The 17717-nt window shown below is 52.3% G+C and overlaps 5 protein-coding genes and 1 non-coding gene across 6 annotated transcripts; 5 read left to right on the plus strand and 1 right to left on the minus strand.

Moving 5' to 3' along the window:
- Nucleotides 1–723: 723 nt before the first annotated feature.
- Nucleotides 724–2039, plus strand: B0H65DRAFT_279785 (glycosyl hydrolase family 61-domain-containing protein). Its single transcript, XM_062822861.1, has one exon. The coding sequence runs from the start codon at nucleotides 1092–1094 to the stop codon at nucleotides 2013–2015; it is 924 nt and encodes a 307-aa protein (XP_062679984.1). The 5' UTR covers nucleotides 724–1091; the 3' UTR covers nucleotides 2016–2039.
- A 5192-nt stretch (nucleotides 2040–7231) lies between these two features.
- B0H65DRAFT_591096 (uncharacterized protein) lies at nucleotides 7232–9619 on the minus strand. The gene is made up of 6 exons (XM_062831085.1): nucleotides 9234–9619; nucleotides 9139–9164; nucleotides 8830–9068; nucleotides 8454–8761; nucleotides 7824–8387; nucleotides 7232–7759 (listed from the first exon to the last, which is right to left on the minus strand). Exons 1-6 carry the CDS (start codon nucleotides 9588–9590, stop codon nucleotides 7538–7540), a joined length of 1716 nt encoding a protein of 571 aa, XP_062679985.1. The 5' UTR covers nucleotides 9591–9619; the 3' UTR covers nucleotides 7232–7537.
- Nucleotides 9620–13092: 3473 nt separating this feature from the next.
- Nucleotides 13093–14449, plus strand: B0H65DRAFT_279875 (uncharacterized protein). Its single transcript, XM_062822863.1, has 3 exons — nucleotides 13093–13185; nucleotides 13325–14165; nucleotides 14240–14449. Exons 2-3 carry the CDS (start codon nucleotides 13515–13517, stop codon nucleotides 14243–14245), a joined length of 657 nt encoding a protein of 218 aa, XP_062679986.1. The 5' UTR covers nucleotides 13093–13185; nucleotides 13325–13514; the 3' UTR covers nucleotides 14246–14449.
- Nucleotides 14374–15993, plus strand: B0H65DRAFT_279897 (uncharacterized protein). Its single transcript, XM_062822864.1, has 4 exons — nucleotides 14374–14454; nucleotides 14551–14668; nucleotides 14724–15453; nucleotides 15551–15993. The coding sequence occupies exons 2-4, from the start codon at nucleotides 14586–14588 to the stop codon at nucleotides 15791–15793; spliced, it is 1056 nt and encodes a 351-aa protein (XP_062679987.1). The 5' UTR covers nucleotides 14374–14454; nucleotides 14551–14585; the 3' UTR covers nucleotides 15794–15993.
- B0H65DRAFT_279858 (uncharacterized protein) lies at nucleotides 15994–16961 on the plus strand. Its single transcript, XM_062822862.1, has 2 exons — nucleotides 15994–16397; nucleotides 16528–16961. Exons 1-2 carry the CDS (start codon nucleotides 16194–16196, stop codon nucleotides 16813–16815), a joined length of 492 nt encoding a protein of 163 aa, XP_062679988.1. The 5' UTR covers nucleotides 15994–16193; the 3' UTR covers nucleotides 16816–16961.
- A 498-nt stretch (nucleotides 16962–17459) lies between these two features.
- B0H65DRAFT_t357 lies at nucleotides 17460–17553 on the plus strand. The gene has a single exon. It is a non-coding gene; the product is annotated as a tRNA-Pro (tRNA).
- Nucleotides 17554–17717: the final 164 nt, after the last annotated feature.

Below are 17717 nucleotides of genomic sequence, written 5' to 3' on the forward strand. Positions count from 1 at the left end.
AAGCACTAGACGGGTGACAGAGGAAGGGGATATGGAGGGCAAACAAGAAGGACTTTAAGGTGCGGAAGAGCATGGAGGGAAAACTTCAAGATAGAAACTAAGAGGAATAGAAAGCATGAAGGAAATCAAAATCTCTGAACCTAAAGCAGCTGGGATCCTGAACTTGCCAAAGGCACCGGGTCGTTGGACGCATAAAGAAAGCTCGTGTAAAGTCCAAGAGCATCTCTCACGGCTCAAGACAGTGTTTCAACTTTGGCGATCTGACATGTTTGCGGGAGGAAATGGTCAACGGTCGCTTGAGGGGGATGCTCCCTTTCCCCTTACCCAATCAAAACAGACGATCTTCCCATATTAGGCAATCGGCCACCGGCTCCGAGAAGGATGGATCCGGAAGGCCGTTTTCTCGTCAGATACACAGTAGATGAGCCACCCCACAGTGAACCCCAACATTCCACTGGGAGACGGAGGACGTTCCTGGACCCCTGGCACTGTGAGCATCACCAAGCCCTGCTTGGACGAGGGAGACACGGGCAGTTTAGCCGGGGCAGCCTATAAGCTGAGGAAAAGCAAGGAGGCTGTTTGGAAACTTACTATATAATACGAGAGGAGCATATGAAATGCCGTGTCGGCTTCATCATCCTCCACTTTTCGATCGCCTCTGATATTTCCCGTTTGTCAGGCAGACGGCATGACCACTATGGGGATTATGGAGAGTATGGATGAAGTGATCGTCGAGAGGTTTCGGGCCTTTCGCTTGCTGAGGCCATCGGGGCACTCGCTTCCTTGTGCGTATCGATGTTCAGGTAAAAGTGAATGCCGATCGACTCGAGTTGTATGTTTTTGAGGCAGTTGTTCGGAAACCGAACCCGACTACCAGGCTCGTGAGCTGGGCGAAGGAGTTGGCATAAGCAACCCTGGTAAGATGGAGGGAGGATGATAAATAATCATCTTGTGTATCCCGAATTGCATCTTTCCGTCCCGTCTCTCAAGCGTCATCGTCCGCAGCCAAGAAACGAAGGTCTCTGAAAAGTGCCGTCAGTCGGGTCCCAGTGTCTTCACATTCACTTCTTTTCTCCGCATCAACAGACATCATGGCCAGAGCGTTGAGACTTCTGGCGTCCTGCGCCTTGTTCTCCCAAGCCCTTGCGCACTCCCGCATCCTGTACCTCATCATCAACGGACAGCAGTATCGAGGATTCAATCACCATGCTCCCGATGCAATCAGCAACAGCATCGGCTGGTCGACAAGCGCCGTCGACGATGGCTTCGTGACGCCGTCCAACTACTCGAACCCCGATATTATCTGCCACCGCGACGGCAAACCAGCCAAAGCCCATGCGCCCGTCAAGGCAGGAGACAAGATTCAGGTGCAATGGAACGGCTGGCCCCAATCTCACAAGGGCCCCGTCTTGTCGTACCTAGCCCCCTGCGCCAACACCACAGACGGATGCGCTTCGGTAGACAAGAACAAGCTGTCATGGACCAAGATTGATGACTCGTCACCAGTTCTGCTTGACGAAAAAGGTGGCCCACCCGGTAGATGGGCAACCGACGTTCTTATTGCCCAGAACAACACTTGGCTGTTGGGGTTGCCGAGCGATCTCGAGCCGGGACCGTATGTGCTACGTCACGAGCTAATCGCACTGCACTACGCCAATCTGAAGGACGGAGCGCAGAACTACCCGCAATGCGTGAACTTGTGGGTGGAGGCTCCTGGGCCAAAGACCGCAACGGTCGGCAAGGAGGAAGTGGTGGTAGCCGGACAGAAAGAAGGGGTGCCGGCTACGGCGCTGTATAAGACCACGGACCCGGGAGTGGTCATCGATATCTATACGGCGCTGTCGACGTATGTGATCCCGGGGCCAACGGTGGCGCCCGAGGCGAAGCCGGTGCCGGTGACGGAGCAGGGACTGAAGAGTACCATCACGGCAGTGGGGACACCGGTGGTAGTGACGCGGGCAACGGCGACGGTCCCATTGCCCAATGGAAAGACGGCGGCAGCGTTCAAAGGTTGAGGTCCACGGCTTCGAGGCTGTCTTGGAACCGAGTCAGAGGGTGGTTGAGCGCCGAAGGAATGTGCGGTTTGGCTTCACATGTACATACCTTTAACGGTTCGTCAGCTGTTCATCGTCCTTGTTGATTGTATCGAGAAATCTAGCAACGCGCGCTTTTCCCAAGCCAATGTGACTGGTGATGATGCAATGTACTCCCATCGTGGTCCGAGAATCGTTGGCGCGATGGGTTGGAGGGGCACGAGAGGAGACAGCTGGCAAAACCGAGTCGTCAAGGTTCTGCCGGGCCGCTATCTGCATGTAAGTCACTTCCGACAGTCCAGTTGATTGGCCCTCGTACCTGCATGTTGGTGGCTGCCGGCGCCGAGGCCAACAACAAACGACTATCTGGCATCTACCCGTTGCACTAACAGCAAAATTTCCTTACTCTATGATAAGTCGGGCACATTACTGTTAGTGTAGTCTGTCCTTCATGTTACTGTGTACCCCGTCTCATCACGATGACATCGCCCCCTCGAATTAGGCGTCAACAATCAACATCACTTCACCAACGGAGACGGGAGTGAGGGTCTGATCTCCAACTCCTGCCGCTTACACTCTCCACCCAGCACACGATAGTTGGAAATGAACCGACGACACCCACATTTCCGCATAGTCATTCCTTGATATCAGTCGGGTGTCGACCATGCGTCATGGCGTCCACAGGCTGGCGGGCGCATTCCCGATAGCATATCTCAACCAGAGCTCGCGGCTCTTTACCTCTTCTTCAACGTCTCTCCTTTCTCATACCTCTCCGCGATATCAAGATGATGACACACCCCCGAAAAAGCGTGGCCGAAAACCCAAGGGAGAGGGCGAGATGGGGCCGCAGGATCACAATGGACAGCCGTTATCCGAAGAAGCAATGGTCATTGCCCGAGAGTACTGGAGGCTACAGCAGATCGTCGACTTCTCTCTGACACCACTGACATCCAATATCCTCCATGAGATCCAAAGTCACCGGAAAGCCTACACCTCCATCGTCCTGGGCCAAAAAGGTGGGCGTGGTGCTCCCATCACCCGGACATACGAGCCGCCATATGTCGATCCAGTGCAAGCCACGTCCTTCCAGCTCGTCAACGCTCCCCAACAACTTGGATTATCGCAACAACCGCCATCATACGATGACTTCGACGACAAGCTACCCCGTCTCGCTCCAGAACAAGAAGCGGTCGTTGAGCTCGCCGCCATGGGCCACAACATCTTCTACACGGGCTCCGCCGGCTCAGGCAAATCGACCGTCTTGCACGCCATCAGGGACCGTCTCCGGCGTCTTGGTCGGCGAGTCCGGGTCGTAGCCCCCACCGGCAAGGCAGCATCCAATGTCAACGGCATTACCACCTGGTCCTTTGCCGGCTGGAGTCCAGGCCTGATGAAACAAAGCATCATCGACCTGATCCTGTCCGCATGGTACGACGACCTGGTCATCGACCGCATCAGGGCCACAGACGTCTTAATCATCGACGAGATCAGCATGGTCGAGAATCACCATTTCGAGCGCCTTAACACCGTCTTCAAGGTTCTTCGCGCCGACCCCCGACCCTTCGGCGGAATCCAGATGATCGTCGTAGGCGACTTCTGCCAGCTCCCGCCCGTCCTGCCCTTCCAGCTCTGCTACCAATGCGGTTCGCAAATGACCATCCAGGGATATCAAGGCCGGTCCTCCGCGCGGTACAAATGCGACCCTTGCAACCTCGCCTTCTCCGACTCCGAGAAATGGGTGTTCCAATCCCGGGCGTGGCAAGAATGCAACTTCACCAACTTCCACCTGCAGTCCATTCACCGACAGCGTGACCCCAAATTCATCGACATGCTGGAAAAATGCCGAATCGGCGTCCGCCTCACCCCGCAAGAAGTCGACCTCCTCGTCAACCACCGCTCCGACACCAAGAACGCCACCAGGCTCTATCCCCGGCGGGCCGAAGTTCGCATCGTCAACGAAGAGGAATTCAAAAAACTCCCCGGGCATGCCTGGACGTTCCGCGCCCGTGACACCTTCCTCTGGCAGCGCAAGCTTCACCCAACGCTAGGCTACCTGAACGAAAGCTACCCCGACGGCACTCTCAAGGCGCTCAGCGAGCAAGCCCTCCAACCCAAAGTGCAACTCAAACTCGGCATGCCGGTGGTCCTCTTCCAGAACCTCGACGTCGCGCGCGGTCTCTGCAACGGCAGCCAAGGCGAAATAGTCGACTTCGAACCGTTCGATCCCAGCCGGCACCTCAAGGAGCAAATCCCCGACGGGCTCACCGACCACCCCTACGCCGACATTATTCTCAGCGAAGGACACGCGTTTTCCAAACACAACCGCCGCCGAGACTTGGCGTGGCCGGTAGTCAAGTTCGCCAACGGGGAGACGCGCACCATCAAGCCCATCACGCGCATTACCGAGTTCGGCAGCCGGGAACCGTATTCGTTGCTGAGCAGGACGCAGATACCGCTGGGGCCGGCGTGGGCGATGACGATTCATCGCGCGCAGGGCATGACGATGGATCGGGTGATTGTGGACTTGACGACTGCGTTTGTTACGGGGCAGGTATACGTGGCTCTTTCGCGGGCGAGATCTCTGGAGGGGTTGAAGGTGGAGGGGGATACAAGGCACTTGCTTGCGGGGATGGGCATGGATAAAGCTGTGAGGGAGTTCCTGACTAGGACTTTTGGGACGGGGTGGACTGGCGGTCGTATGTCTGAGGTGTACTCGCTGCCAGCGATGCGGTATACACTACCGATTGCTGATCCAGATGCAGGTGCAGCGTCTGATCCAGATCCGCCTGCAATGGAGGCGGGCGGCGGTTCGTGATAGTGTTTCATACATATTCTATCACCCCTCGGAAATCGCTGGTCTGTATCCAGCTGGTTTTTGCCGGTCCTCCAGCCGTTTCGGATAGGATGCTGTCTGCCATGTAGTACCAGGACATAGCAATGAGCGAATCAAAGAGCACAGGCATTGAGGTCGCGGGTGTTGTGAAAATTCAACGCTCAGTAGCATGTCGAGGTTTAGGTATGAGCAGCTGAACGCCAATTTTCTCGCTTTACTAAGGATCTATCCATGTTGCCTTTGTCCTAATGATGCACAAACAATGGTACTTCCCGCCTCACCGGTATTTCCCTCGCTATATCCGACTTGATCCTCATTCTCTCCGTCTAACCAAAACTCCCCACGTTACTTGTTCGGATGTAGCTCTCACCACTGGTCTGGAGGCAGCATTTGAATCTCTTCTTCATCATCCGACTCTTCATCATCTTCTGAATCGGACTCCTCATCATCTTCCGGCTCCGGCGGCTCTTCAATCACTGGATTATTCAAATTCCGACGTATCAGCGTCATCGTTCTCGCTGAATCCGCACACCCATGACAGCTCTCAGGATGAAGTGCCCTCGCCAACCTCATGCCGATGCCCTCATCAATCCTGCTGCCTCCTTTGGTCCTCAGTTTCCGCAACATCTCCACCGCGGCTCGAGCCGTTATCCTCTCTTCCCATTTGAAACTCAACATACTTCTCACCACATCCACCACGCCGGCAAGTTCATCGAATCCTACCCCTACAGCTACCCTTTCTATGTCCGCTATAGTATTTATCACCGTTAGCTTTAGCTTTCCCTCTCTCTATCTATGCAACCCTTCTTTTCACCTTCTTATGCCGAACCTGTTTCCACGTGGTCAGGAGCGAAATTCGAATTCGATAAAACTGCTTAACTGACTCTTGAAGGTTCGCTCGTCAGGAGGACGTTCAAGAACGTAATCATCATACTCCGTTGAACACTCATCCTGCTTCTCGCTGACAAGGTCCGCCTGGAAGCTACGGACGGCGGCGGTCCGTTCGTAACTTTTGGAGCCGGATCCGCGTAAGAGGGTCGTCCATCTGTAACGTTGGGGGCTGGAGGGGCTGCCGTCAGAATATGGCCCTTCATGTATCTGTAGAATTGGTGCCCTTTGAATATCGGCCAGACGATGATGACCCAGGTAGCGGGGAGAATAGCTAAATGAGCATCTCGAGAAAGATGGCGCCTAGGGAAAAGACAGCGCCTTCTTTGGTTCATATTGCCATATTACAGGGTTTTTCTCGTTTCTCGATCAAACCAAAGCTTGCCCCATTTTTCTGGAGCGTGGTACATCAAATTGGTCCAGACGAATTCTTGGGTTAGAGGTGGATAAGTGTAGAGTCCGGAGCTGTTCTGGGGTGTGGGATCAGCATATTGGCTGTTGCCGAAGTCGCTGATCTTGAACTCGACCGACTTCTTTTCTTTTCGCGGTCTTCCCAGACCAAGATATTTCGTGGGCTTAAGTCACCACCATGAAGGCCTGGGATGCTCTCGTGATTTTCGCCGGTGTCAGCCGCACAAGTGATAGGCGCCACGCCATCGACACCGTGGATGGCGTCTAGCGCGGAGGCCAGACCATCTTTTGAAGAAGCTCTTTGTCCACGACAATGACGTTGAAGAACCAACGATTTAGTCGATTGTCATCGTTGTTGTAATTGCAGAAGGCGTCGACCATGTACCTGGGGAGGAACAGTCTTTCTTCCATTTCCTCTTCTGTTTCTTTTTCTGATTCTTCCGAGTCGCTATCATCGTCTCGCTAGCATGGCGGGTGGCAAGATTCAGCCCTGAGGGGCGGGCGTAGGCGCAGGTCTGGCACATGGTGGTGCCGAAACGAAAACGGCGCGGGCCGGGGGCCAAGGGAGCGGCGCCGGCGGGAGAAGAGAGGCGCAGACGGTTTCTCAGCCGGCATTCGACCTTGTGGTGAAATAAGAAGGAAGATAGATGTGCGGCGAACCTCAACGAGGGTGCGCTGCTCCTTTTCCCATTTAATGCCGGCACCGCAGACGATGTCATCATACACCACGAATTCGAACATATTTTCCGGTACGTCGGCGAGGTGATGACCGGTAATTGCTTCGGCCTCAGCCTCGGTCATTTCTGTCTCGGTGTTGTTGTCGGTCATGGTGACGAGTAGAAGTCGACAAAAAGAAAGACGGTATGCATGTCAACGCCAAATAATGATGTTGATGTGTTGAGGAATGACACAACGCTAACGAAGGTTTGGGTTGAGGGGAAATGCAACAATAACTGCTTGGTTGACTGAACAAGTTAGGTTTGAAGGGTCAAGTGGACGGTGGTCCTGGAAGACTGCAATGATTTCCTCCCCTTCCCCTCCCTTCTCCTTCCTGGGCTTCTCTCTTCTTCCCTTTCCTTTACCCCTCACTTGTCACCGGCGGTGAAGACGCTCCTTCCCAAGCTCGGAACGTGACATCTCTTCTTGTTTTGAGACATTACATCCGATGTAAGAGGTGGGTTGCTCCTTCTTGCTACTGCCCTCCTTCGACCGCTTTCGGAGAGGACCTTGACGGATGCAGCCCCGCCTGTTTTGCTCCTTCCGTTTACACGTACATCTTTGCGTTGGACGTGACGATGGGAGCTTGTCGCCCGTGTAAGATCACGGGACTGTGAAAAATGTACCACTGCCTGCATTGAGGCCCTCAAACTTCTCACTTTCCCCTCTCCACATCATGATTCCCTCCACCTTGTTCCTCCCCAAACGGCTTCTCATCATGATACTTCCTCGAGTACCTTCGCGAAAAGAAATACCAGATTCCGACGGTGAACAGCGTGATGGGCACCGAAACAACCAGAAACAGCCACCAGTCTCCGGTGTATCGCAGCTTCCCGGCGTCATCATCGTACTGGACAAACTGGGTAGAATAGAAGCTCTTTTAAATCGTCAGCAAGAGTAAGTGCCCCATTCAATGGAGCCATTGATGATCGCCTGCTTACCATGATGATAGTTGCCGGCAGATACACCAGCGTGATGATACTCAGCACTTTGAGGCTCTTGGAGTCACTGTGTCCTTTCTTGGTCAAGTCATGCATGGACTTGCTTTCTTGCTGAGTGTCGGTCTGGATTTTCTTGAGCGCTAACGCGGTTTGTAGCTCCAAGAACCGAGAGGTCTGTGACGTCTTGACATCAGTGGGTTGCTCCCCCTTGACGCGTGCCTCCCCAGGAAAGAGGAAGTTTGCTCTTACCAAGTTTCTACTTTCTTTGCACTTGGCCACCAGTGCCTCTGCCTTTTTTCGAATGTACCCAACCTCTGCTGCTTGCTGCCGCAATGCTAAAAGGATCCCGTCCGTTTGGGCAGCATACCCCACGTCTCCTATGCTAGCACCCCCGATTACCCAGAGGTACTGGTTATACATCTCCGTCATTTGCCCAACTGTGTGTGATGTTGAATCCATGCATAGGATTATATCAAGCAGTCGGAGCTCCAGGTAGTGCAGCTTTTGCTCGTCATTGAGGGATAGGAAATCTTCGTGTGTTTCAGCCACAGAGGCCTTGTCTGACTGTCAAGCGGGACGAAGACTTGTTAGTGCTGGTTATTGGATGTTCCCTTCATGTAGGAAACTTGCCTGTGTGGAAACGCGTCTCTCGAGGTCAATCATGTATGGCCTCCAAGTGGAGATGGCCATGTCCAGGAAGATGACGTGGAGCTCAAGCGGATTGCAGTTGGGGACTGAGAGTTGAGTCCTGCGGCAGTAAAGTTCCAGAATGACTTTTGGCATGTCTGAAGACCCCATGAGAATCCACGTCGATGTCCCGCGGCTCTTGGATATGCCTTTGCAGTTGTATTGGTGGTAAAAGTCTGTTTGTCGCAACGACCATGGCTCTGCTGCTGGCCGATTTGGACGCTCCACAAAGCGTAGGGCGTATGAACATTCTGTTTGAGCGGTGGTCAGACAAAACTCTGATACTGATCTCAAGACTTCGCTCCCATAAAATACCTACCAAATCCCGTGTTCAAGTCTAAATATTCATCCTTCATTCCCGGACAAGGCTGCCCAGTGGAAGGCCTTGAGAGTCTGAAGGTAAATGCTGGAGGCCCGACCTCCTCTTCGGTTTGCTTATCTCCAAACCCGATCAAGACCTCCCGGAATTTGGGAAAGATACGATTCACATCCACAAGATGTTTGAACAAGGACTCTGTAATTCGCAATTGGCGGAACGAGTTTTTCTGGGTCAAGAAGCTAACAATAGCGTGTCAGTCGCTGCTTTTTACTTTGCGTTCATGTCCGCCAACTGCATCTTTGAGCTCACTAAACGCGGAAATCCGTTCTAGTTTTCTATGAGGTTGCGTTAGCAATGCTTCTCAAATTTCGCAGCTTTTTACCTTCAGCAGAAGATATGCCTACCATAACTTCCATCAGCTGGTCTTCGTCTTGCACTATCGCTGAAGACATAATTGTCGCGGTGTCACAGTCAACCTGGAACTCTTCTGTATCGGGACTGGGACTCTCTGTTGCGGAATCGCAAGTCTCATTGGACTGATCCTCAGAAAATCCCGAGTCAACATGCTGAAAAAGAATGTTCTGGTTGCTGGCGTGGGGCTGGAACAGAACTTCGATGCGAGAATTCTTGTTTTCCTCTTTGAACACCTTCTTTGTCGTGGTATCGGTATAGTAATCGTGGCATGACCAGTCATGGACCGAAGTAAGGATCTGGTCGAAGCCGAAACTCAGCGGGTAGTGCTCACCACTCCAGCAGCTCATGGTGTTGAATGTGTGAGAAAGAAGAAGATGTTGTCGAGTGAGTTGACATCGAGATCACGAAGGCCGGCTGGATTCGAAGGAGGATATCTTGTCTGGAGCAAAAGCACAATCAACAGTCATCCAGTCAGCCAAGAATCCACTGTGTCACATAATCTCTTCGTGCTTGTGGCTGAGACTGTTTCGAGGCGGCTATGCAGTGCTTGGTACCCGTCTCAACACCTCGTACAGCATAAGAGGCGTCCATCGATCAACTGGTCCCTGTCCAACCACATCGTGTGACAGGGCGTTCAACAGGTCAAGGACCTGGCATTGACATACCCAAACCATGCGGCCAGCCGAGGTAGACATCCGTCAGCGTCATCGTTACGGACGCCGCGGTACACATAGTATGGCTTTGACACCCTGATGGCATCCTTCAATGTTCACCATCAAGCTACTATTTCCAGGCAGATCCGTCATATTGCGTGTTCCTCGACACCACACACACATCCCATTCGGCCACTCAGCACCAAGTAACCGCGCCTAACCATAGCCACCATGGCCGAAGACAGGGATTCGAGAGGCTTCATCACGCAAGTTGTGAAAGGCAGGTATCTGAGTGAGAAAAGACTCGAAGATAACCTACGAGCGAGATTTGGAGATGGTAACTTCAAGGCGAAGGTGGGTTTGGGCGTCCGTGGTCTCCCATCCATGACGAAGTCTTGCTTATTGACACAAAATTGAGTTTAGAAACGCGAAAAAGACTGGAAACTGACCATCCCGGAGGAAGTGGATGAGGTCAGTCCTATGCCAATACCGATGGATAGATATCTCCATGGGGATATTTTGCTGACTAGTTCCAGGCATTCATACGGTCTTGTGAAGTGGATAGTGATGATGATTGATGAAGATGATGGCATGAAACCAGTTTGGGGGAGACCAAATTTGGAGAGTTTGGGCTTTGGCACAGGCAACTTTCACACAAATGGTCAATCGCGCAGACGTCTTCCGTTCTGTTTTCCCATCTAGCATACCATATGTTAGTGAAGAAGGCAAGCAGTTTGTCACGGACAAGGGAACCATTTAGGTATTTAACCATCTATTTCATGGCCATGCCTCCAGTCCGCGGTACTTTCGGTAGGTATGAAAGCGCTCTCAGATAGCACAGCACAGCAAGCCCCTCAAAGGCTTCGAATTATCATCAATCACAATCATGGCCGCAGGCACAGGAGGTCCAGAGTTGGAAAGTGAGAAATGGATCCGAGCCTTGTTAAGAGAAGTGACAGACAACGGCAAGAACGCCCATGACGGTCTCTACCGCGCAATCCATAGCTTCTATGATCCCCTAAGACATGATGGCAAATCTGAACAGCCCGCGAGTTACTACATCCCGGACTCACTAACGGATATTGTTGGAGAAGAGCTTGAGAAGAGCATCAAGCGTGTGTTTTCTGAGAAGTCATTGCGTGAGGGGTTCTCGAAGCCGAACCCGCAAGGTTCGCTGCGGAAGCTTTTGGTCATTGCGGTGTTCTCGTTCAAAAACTATCAGTGGTTTTTGATGCGAACGTTGCAGCTAGTGCCAGATATATCGGATGGTAATCTTCCACTGGAGGATAACCCGGCTTCTGATGACCCGGAGTATACCAAGTATTTTGACGTGTTTTTCTGGAATCAGTATCTTTTTTGTGGACGTGGTTCGTCTTTTCTTGAACGGATTCATCGGAAAGTGTCCGGTTTTATTAAGGAGGGCACACCATTAAGTGAGAATAGCTCGGAGCGGGAGCGTACCACGCCGACTACGGCTGGCTTACCCGAAGATGTACTACCTGCTGAGGGCAGCAAGGGGAAGCTCGGCTCAGCATCGTCCAGCAAAGTATACAGCTTCAACACCATAGCAAACATGGGGTTTCCGGAGGGTCATTACATGAATAGGGTATAGCATGCCACTCATTGCCCGTGCAATCCATAGAATTGACCCCTACTTGTCATGTGTAGTACACTAACCAAGTGGAACTTACCATGTGTAACGAGCAGAACTAGTCATCCCTAGCCATCAAAATCTACCACCAACGCTCCCAAAAAGACTTTAACCGCGAGCGGTGCTTCTGGCATGACATCGACCACCAGTCCGGTCCATGTCCATGTCCTCTATCCCACGCCCACATTTTGCGTCCCCTCTTATTCTGGAGATGTAGTTACGACATCTCCTTCGCCATAATGCCCCGTGCCGAATGCGACTTGGCGGCATTCATGAAAGAGACTACTTCTCGAGTAGATGCTCACAGCTGGGGATTTAGATGGCTGGTGAGACAACTGGTGGGTTTGGTGGAGGGTTTGCATGCCGTTCATAACCCTGGGCCGGTGGGACGGGGCCGGCAAGAAGAGAGGATGGAAGTTGCCGTGGGGTATCATTGGGATATCAAGCCCGAGAATATACTTGTCACCTTTCCCCCAGATAGTAATACCACCTCTGAAACATCCGATACCTCTGCCTCTGGTACCTCTGGTAAAGAAAAAGCTCCCATTTTTCAGCTAACAGACTTTGGCTGCGGCGGCGTCGCTACCTTCTGTCCGCACCAATCCCCAGGAAGCGACATCCGAAAGATGAGTAACGTAGGAAACACCGAATACAAAGCGCCTGAAAAACAAGCGCCGGAACGAAAGTGTGGAAGGGACTACGACGTCTGGTCCCTGGGTGGTGTGATGCTAGAGGTTCTGGTTTGGTATTTCCACGGGATGGGGGAAGAAGACGAAGATGATGATGCGGATTCCGATTCTAGTGTTAGTAGTGAGTCTGAGCCTGATAAGGAGGAAGAAAATGAGGAAGAGTCGGAGACTGTGGCTCGTTCCTCTAGGCCGCAGCCGAGTGCTACTGGTGCAACGCATGGCGGCGCTGTTCTTGATGGGGAGCAGCGAACAATGGGTCTGAAAGATTCTAGGAAAAGAAGGGGACAAGAAAAAAAGGCGGCTGAAAAGGGAACCAAATGGGCCGGTATTGAGTATGCTGGGTTTTTCATCCATTCCTCCGACCGGGAGCCTGGAGATGCGACGTTGGTGCCTTCTGTGAAGAGGGTTATGGAGGAGATTCAGAAGACTGCTGCTGCTGTTGCTGATTTGCATATGGAGGGGAGAGAAAGAAGAGCACTTGGGAGGTTGTTGGAGGTTATTCAGGGGATGTTGGTGGTGGATAGGGAGGCAAGGTTGACGGCGAGGGAAGCGAAGGTGAAGATGAAAGGGGTTTGGAGGGAGGTCGATGGGGATGAGGGAGAGGTATGAGACGTGTGCTGGTAATTACATATGCTCGTAGGTATTGGGACGTAACTGTATGCAAGTCTCTGTAAGTTTATGCTTGACAAAGTGCACAGGAAGGTGCAGCTTGCCGGTTTCTTGCCGTATCGTATCGTATTTCGACTGTGGTTTGTGGTACCCGGTAGGTGACGACTGATGCGGGGTACAAGCCCGGTATTTTTTTTGGGGAGAAGGATTACTTCTTTCTTCTCTCCCTCTTTCAACTATCCCCATCTTCTTGGCCATCAAGTACGATACCTTTCGGTCGGCTTTTACCATTCGCATTGTATCCATCTCCTCATTCCAGACGCCGGGCCTGACTCCCCAGGTGCGTTCTTGCGCTGACTCCTTATCATGCTCCATGTTTCCTTCATGTCGTTTCTCAAATCACCCGTATTCCAGGGCCCTTTCCAAGCACCAACACCGATCTGACGGTAGCCAAACTATGTTTAACAAACTCACATGAGAGAGTGAATGGATACAATGGGACTCATTGCCGTCATATGACGCAACGACTGAGGAGGTGAGTGGCCTATTTCAAGCTCAGAGCCACATGTTGAAGGCCTTCCCTTCGTCTTCTTCTTCAAGACCACCCGCTCTCTTTGGTACACCTTGACCGGTTGAATGTGCATGCTATACCATCAAAGACAGTAAAACATGGATTGGTCAGATCACGCGTGGAAAGCCGGTTCCGACACTACAACCGAAGGGGAAGGCAAAACATGGACGATAGTCGTCAAACACGAATGTCGCAACCGTCTTTTCCATGCAATTCATTGCGATCTTGAGGTGCACTTAAAAGGAAAAGGCAAGTCACTCCAGTCCTTTTGCATTCCCATTAGCCTTATCGACACAATAGGCCCAGACCTCGACCCTGAAATCCAAAACGTTCTGTGTCTGCACAACTGGCATAGGAGACTTGATGCTTCCAAGTTACGCAAGATCTTCTTGAGATCTATGCTTGCTTCGGAGGATTACAGAGGGTTTCTTGTGGACATGCTTAGAACTAATGATAACCACCAGTTATCCGACGACAGCCTCCCCATCGAAGGCAGCCAGATGAGGGGCTTGGATGAGAAGTACGCGGAGGCTTTTCGGGAGTTCTTTTGGTACCAGCACCTCTTTCTTGATGGCTACTGCGTGGGTCCATGTCGCTTCAAGCTGGAGTTGGAAAAAGCAACGTCTCAGAAACCGTATCTTCCGAGCCTTTACAACGAGAAAGACCTTTGCAGGGAGAAAAGGGAGGTCAGGTCGGCCGCTTTGACTCTGTCGTTGATGTCGCATTCTGATTGTCATCACATGAAGAAGGTAGGTCTTTCTCGACGTTGCTTGTGAGGGAGTGCCTTTATGCTCTGAACTGACTCAACTGTATGGGCTCGCAGAACTAGGGTCACCGGCATTCAAGGAGTAACTACGAGCAGAAGCTGCCAGTAATGAACGCAAAATTTTGTCTTTCATGGTGACCGGCTTACCGGAATTCCCCCCATGAAGACATCGTCAAGCATTTATTGTCCTGGGCCTACGACACCCGACACGCCGTTGCCATCCTTTTACGCGCTGATCTTAAGCTAGAGGAGCTTTGAATGAAGGAAGAGGAGTGAGTGATGCTTCCCTGTCAATGTGATATCAAGTGAACATCGTTTGTCTTTCTCGCAAGCCTCTGAAGTAGGACACGGACTGACAGGGCAGACAGAAGAGACAGAACAGCTCAAAGCACATAACGTAACAATGGAGATGCCGAATTGCAAGGTATATGTTCGACCCAAGTTCCTCTCTCTCATATCGATTGAGCACACTCTAGTCAGGTGGAAGTCAGTGAAGCCATCAAATCCCCAGCACCCCATCCACCAGCCAACCATCCCCAAGAGCTAAACGAAACAACACACAAAAAAATGCCTCCCCCCAACACCACATCCTTCGACAACACCTGGCAAACACCCCCATCCTCAAACCCACCACCCAAGGCCTCAACAGCCCCCTCACCATCCCACCCACCGACATCCCCTGCTCCATCCCCGCCGACGCGCACGCCTACGTCTACCTTCACGGCCGTTCCTTCCAACTCTTCCCCGACGCCACGCCCGAGCAACTCCAAGATTACTTCGTCCCCGGCAGCGTGATCCACGCCCTTTCCAGGCATGAAATCATCAACCATCTAATCTCCGAGCCCAGCTTGCGAGAAAAAGTCTTTGAAACGGCGCCGAGGCTTTTTGTCAGGTGTCTCTTCTTGTTTCCTGATTATGAAGAGGTTCTGCAGAAGTTGATCAATTATGGGGTGGATGATAAGTGGTTGCCGCTGATGGTGAATGATTTGAAAGTGCCCGGGGAGGAGGATTGGGGGTTTGAGGAGAGACTGGTTAATACGTTGATACCGAATCAGGCGAGGTTTATGGTTTCTGCTAGGTGGTTGGGGCCGGAGGGGGGAGGATTACGCGAAGGGGAAGGGGAAGAGGAACGGATTCCGGTTCTGACGGGACAGACGTTGCCGATTTGGGTGATGGCTGGTGACCAGGATGCGGAGGCGAGGTATAGGAGGGAGTGGATTGGTGAGGAGAGGAGGGTGAAGGTGCATGGGGATCATGATTGTCTGAGGAAGGTACGTTGATGGCTCCCGAATCCCGAAGTACCCACTACCCCGGGTCGTCACTGTCCTCATCCGGTCCAGGTCAACGATGGAAGCTAACAACCAACAGCCAAACCCCCAAGGCCTCTACGCCCTCAAACTCATCAAATCCATCTCCCCCTTCCCCTCCCAAACCTCCGGCTCAACCTCCGTCATCCACTCCGCCATCCACCGCAGCACCACCCTCCTCCGCTCGCTCCGGCACGTCCCCCCACCCGCACATCACTCGGCACTTCAAAACTTTCTTCCACGACACCACATTCTACACCATCTTCCCCGCGGCCACCTGCCGCCTCGACCGCTTCATCGGTAACCCTTCCATTGGAAGTATCACCTCCCCCGCTCGTCTGCGAGAGGTCATGGCGCAGGTGGCTTATCTGGCGGGTGCCCTGGCTATGATACACGATATCCCCTGCCGGCCAGGGGCAGGGAGAGGGGAGGAAGGGGAACTGTCTGGGATGGCTCAGAAGAAGAAGACCGGGAAGAAAAAGGGCTTCCATCTCGATATCTAGCCAAGAAATATCCTGGTGTTTGAGAGGAATGGAGGGCATGATTTGCATTTTGAGTGGAGCGGGTTTGAGTGTAGTTGTGTTGTTGAGGTGCCGGACTCACCAGGAACACCAAGGACGCCGGAGACAACGGAGACATCGGAGACGGAGACCTCGGAGACGGAGAGGGTGGTTCCTTCGGCGATCAGACTGTTCACGGCAGAAATGGATCGCTCTGGTGAGGAACTGTATCAGAAGTACCTGGAGGCGTCTAACGAGATGTACTTCCCTCCCGAATCGGAAGATCTGCCGAAACCGGTCACCCAGGCGTATGATATGTGGTCGATGGGCGTGCTGATGCTGGATGTGCTAGTTTGGGGGCTGTATGGGGGCAAGAATTTGGGGATTGATGAGGTTTTTGGGGAAATGGTGAGTGATGTTCCTGACAAAGAATCCGAGAAATAAAAAAAGAAGGAATGAAAAGAGGGAGCGCGGAAGGGGAAAAAAAAAGCAATAAGGAGAAAAGGGGAGAATAAAAACTAACGCAACCACAAAACAGGGCACCCAAAGACCCCCCTCACCACTCAACACCGATTCCGTCTCCCCCAAAGTCTTCAAGCGAACCAAAGTCAACGCCGAACCGAGCAATACGAAACTATACGAACCTTTCTGCCCGTCCGAACTTGACGCCGACGCCAACGCCGACGCTCCTTCCCCTTCCACGCCCAGATCCTCTGGCAGCCATGAAACTGCCGTCGAAATGCGACTAAAGCTCACCATCCTGGACCGGAATTTCCCACATCCTCGAGGATCTCGTCGATGCCCCGCGTGTCAGACAGTGGTGTAACTGCATTATAAGCCTTCTTGAACCGGATCCAAGTAAGCGGGTGATGACAGCCGGTGAGCTGTGTCAACTGCTTCAGCCGGATACAGAGTTGGGGGGTAGACCTACATTGCCTACCACTGTATATGTGGATGGTATACGCTAGCCGGATGAGATGAAGGTGCTGGAGAATTGGTATAATGAGAGGAGAAGTAGAGGGGCTCGATGGATAGGATGCTGGGATAGGTACTAGAAGAGAAGGTCTTTAAAGGAGAAGGAGGCGGGTTTGGGATGAATGAAGAGTGTGTGCCGATCTCATGTCTGAAGAGATGGAGAGCTTTGTACGGATAGGGAGATTGACTCTAGACAGTGAATAGAAGGGCGATCTGTGCCAATTATTCCATCATGCTCAACACGTTCTTTCCCATCTAGCAGGTAGTCAAGGCACAATATCCCATCAACAAGACACACGGAAGACGTAGACTAACCATCCAATGTCTCGCGACTGCCCTCAAAATTATGATTGCCCGCCGCTTCTTCCATCCCATCTGCCCGCCGCTATCTCCCACCGCTCCTGCCTATCCCACGTCATCCCAAATCACAACCCAACCCATCCCCATCTAAGATACCTTAGATAAGCTCCCTTTACCAACTCCCTTCCCGTGGGTGGCTCGTTGGTGTAATGGTAACATTCCCGGCGTGGAAATTCCGCGTCTGCATGCGTGCCGCAGGAAGACAACGGTTCGAGTCCGTTACGGGACACTCACGTTTTTCTTCTTCCTTTTTTTTCTTCGTTTTACTTCTTTGCCCAAAACGTATTCCTTCCTGTAAGACAGATTAGTCAACGTATTTTGACGTTTTTCGCATCCCAAAAAGGGAAGTTTGTTTACATCGCGAACCGTCCCCTTTTAGCCCGTCTTGGTGTT

Source organism: Neurospora tetraspora (assembly GCF_033439725.1).
Source record: "Neurospora tetraspora strain CBS 560.94 chromosome Unknown B0H65scaffold_6, whole genome shotgun sequence".
In the NCBI taxonomy this organism is placed as follows: domain Eukaryota; kingdom Fungi; phylum Ascomycota; class Sordariomycetes; order Sordariales; family Sordariaceae; genus Neurospora; species Neurospora tetraspora.

Coding starts and splice junctions, on each gene's coding strand:
- B0H65DRAFT_279785 (XM_062822861.1), top strand. CDS start 1,092: ATGGCCAGAGCGTTGAGACTTCTGGCGTCCTGCGCCTTGTTCTCCCAA.
- B0H65DRAFT_591096 (XM_062831085.1), bottom strand. CDS start 9,590: ATGAGCTGCTGGAGTGGTGAGCACTACCCGCTGAGTTTCGGCTTCGAC. Junction 9,165..9,233: donor ACCAGCTGATGGAAGTTATG/GTAGGCATATCT, acceptor GCAACCTCATAG/AAAACTAGAACGGATTTCCG. Junction 8,388..8,453: donor AGAGACGCGTTTCCACACAG/GCAAGTTTCCTA, acceptor CCCGCTTGACAG/TCAGACAAGGCCTCTGTGGC.
- B0H65DRAFT_279875 (XM_062822863.1), top strand. CDS start 13,515: ATGGATTGGTCAGATCACGCGTGGAAAGCCGGTTCCGACACTACAACC.
- B0H65DRAFT_279897 (XM_062822864.1), top strand. CDS start 14,586: ATGGAGATGCCGAATTGCAAGGTATATGTTCGACCCAAGTTCCTCTCT. Junction 14,669..14,723: donor CACACTCTAGTCAGGTGGAA/GTCAGTGAAGCC, acceptor ACCATCCCCAAG/AGCTAAACGAAACAACACAC. Junction 15,454..15,550: donor ATCATGATTGTCTGAGGAAG/GTACGTTGATGG, acceptor AACAACCAACAG/CCAAACCCCCAAGGCCTCTA.
- B0H65DRAFT_279858 (XM_062822862.1), top strand. CDS start 16,194: ATGGATCGCTCTGGTGAGGAACTGTATCAGAAGTACCTGGAGGCGTCT. Junction 16,398..16,527: donor ATGAGGTTTTTGGGGAAATG/GTGAGTGATGTT, acceptor ACCACAAAACAG/GGCACCCAAAGACCCCCCTC.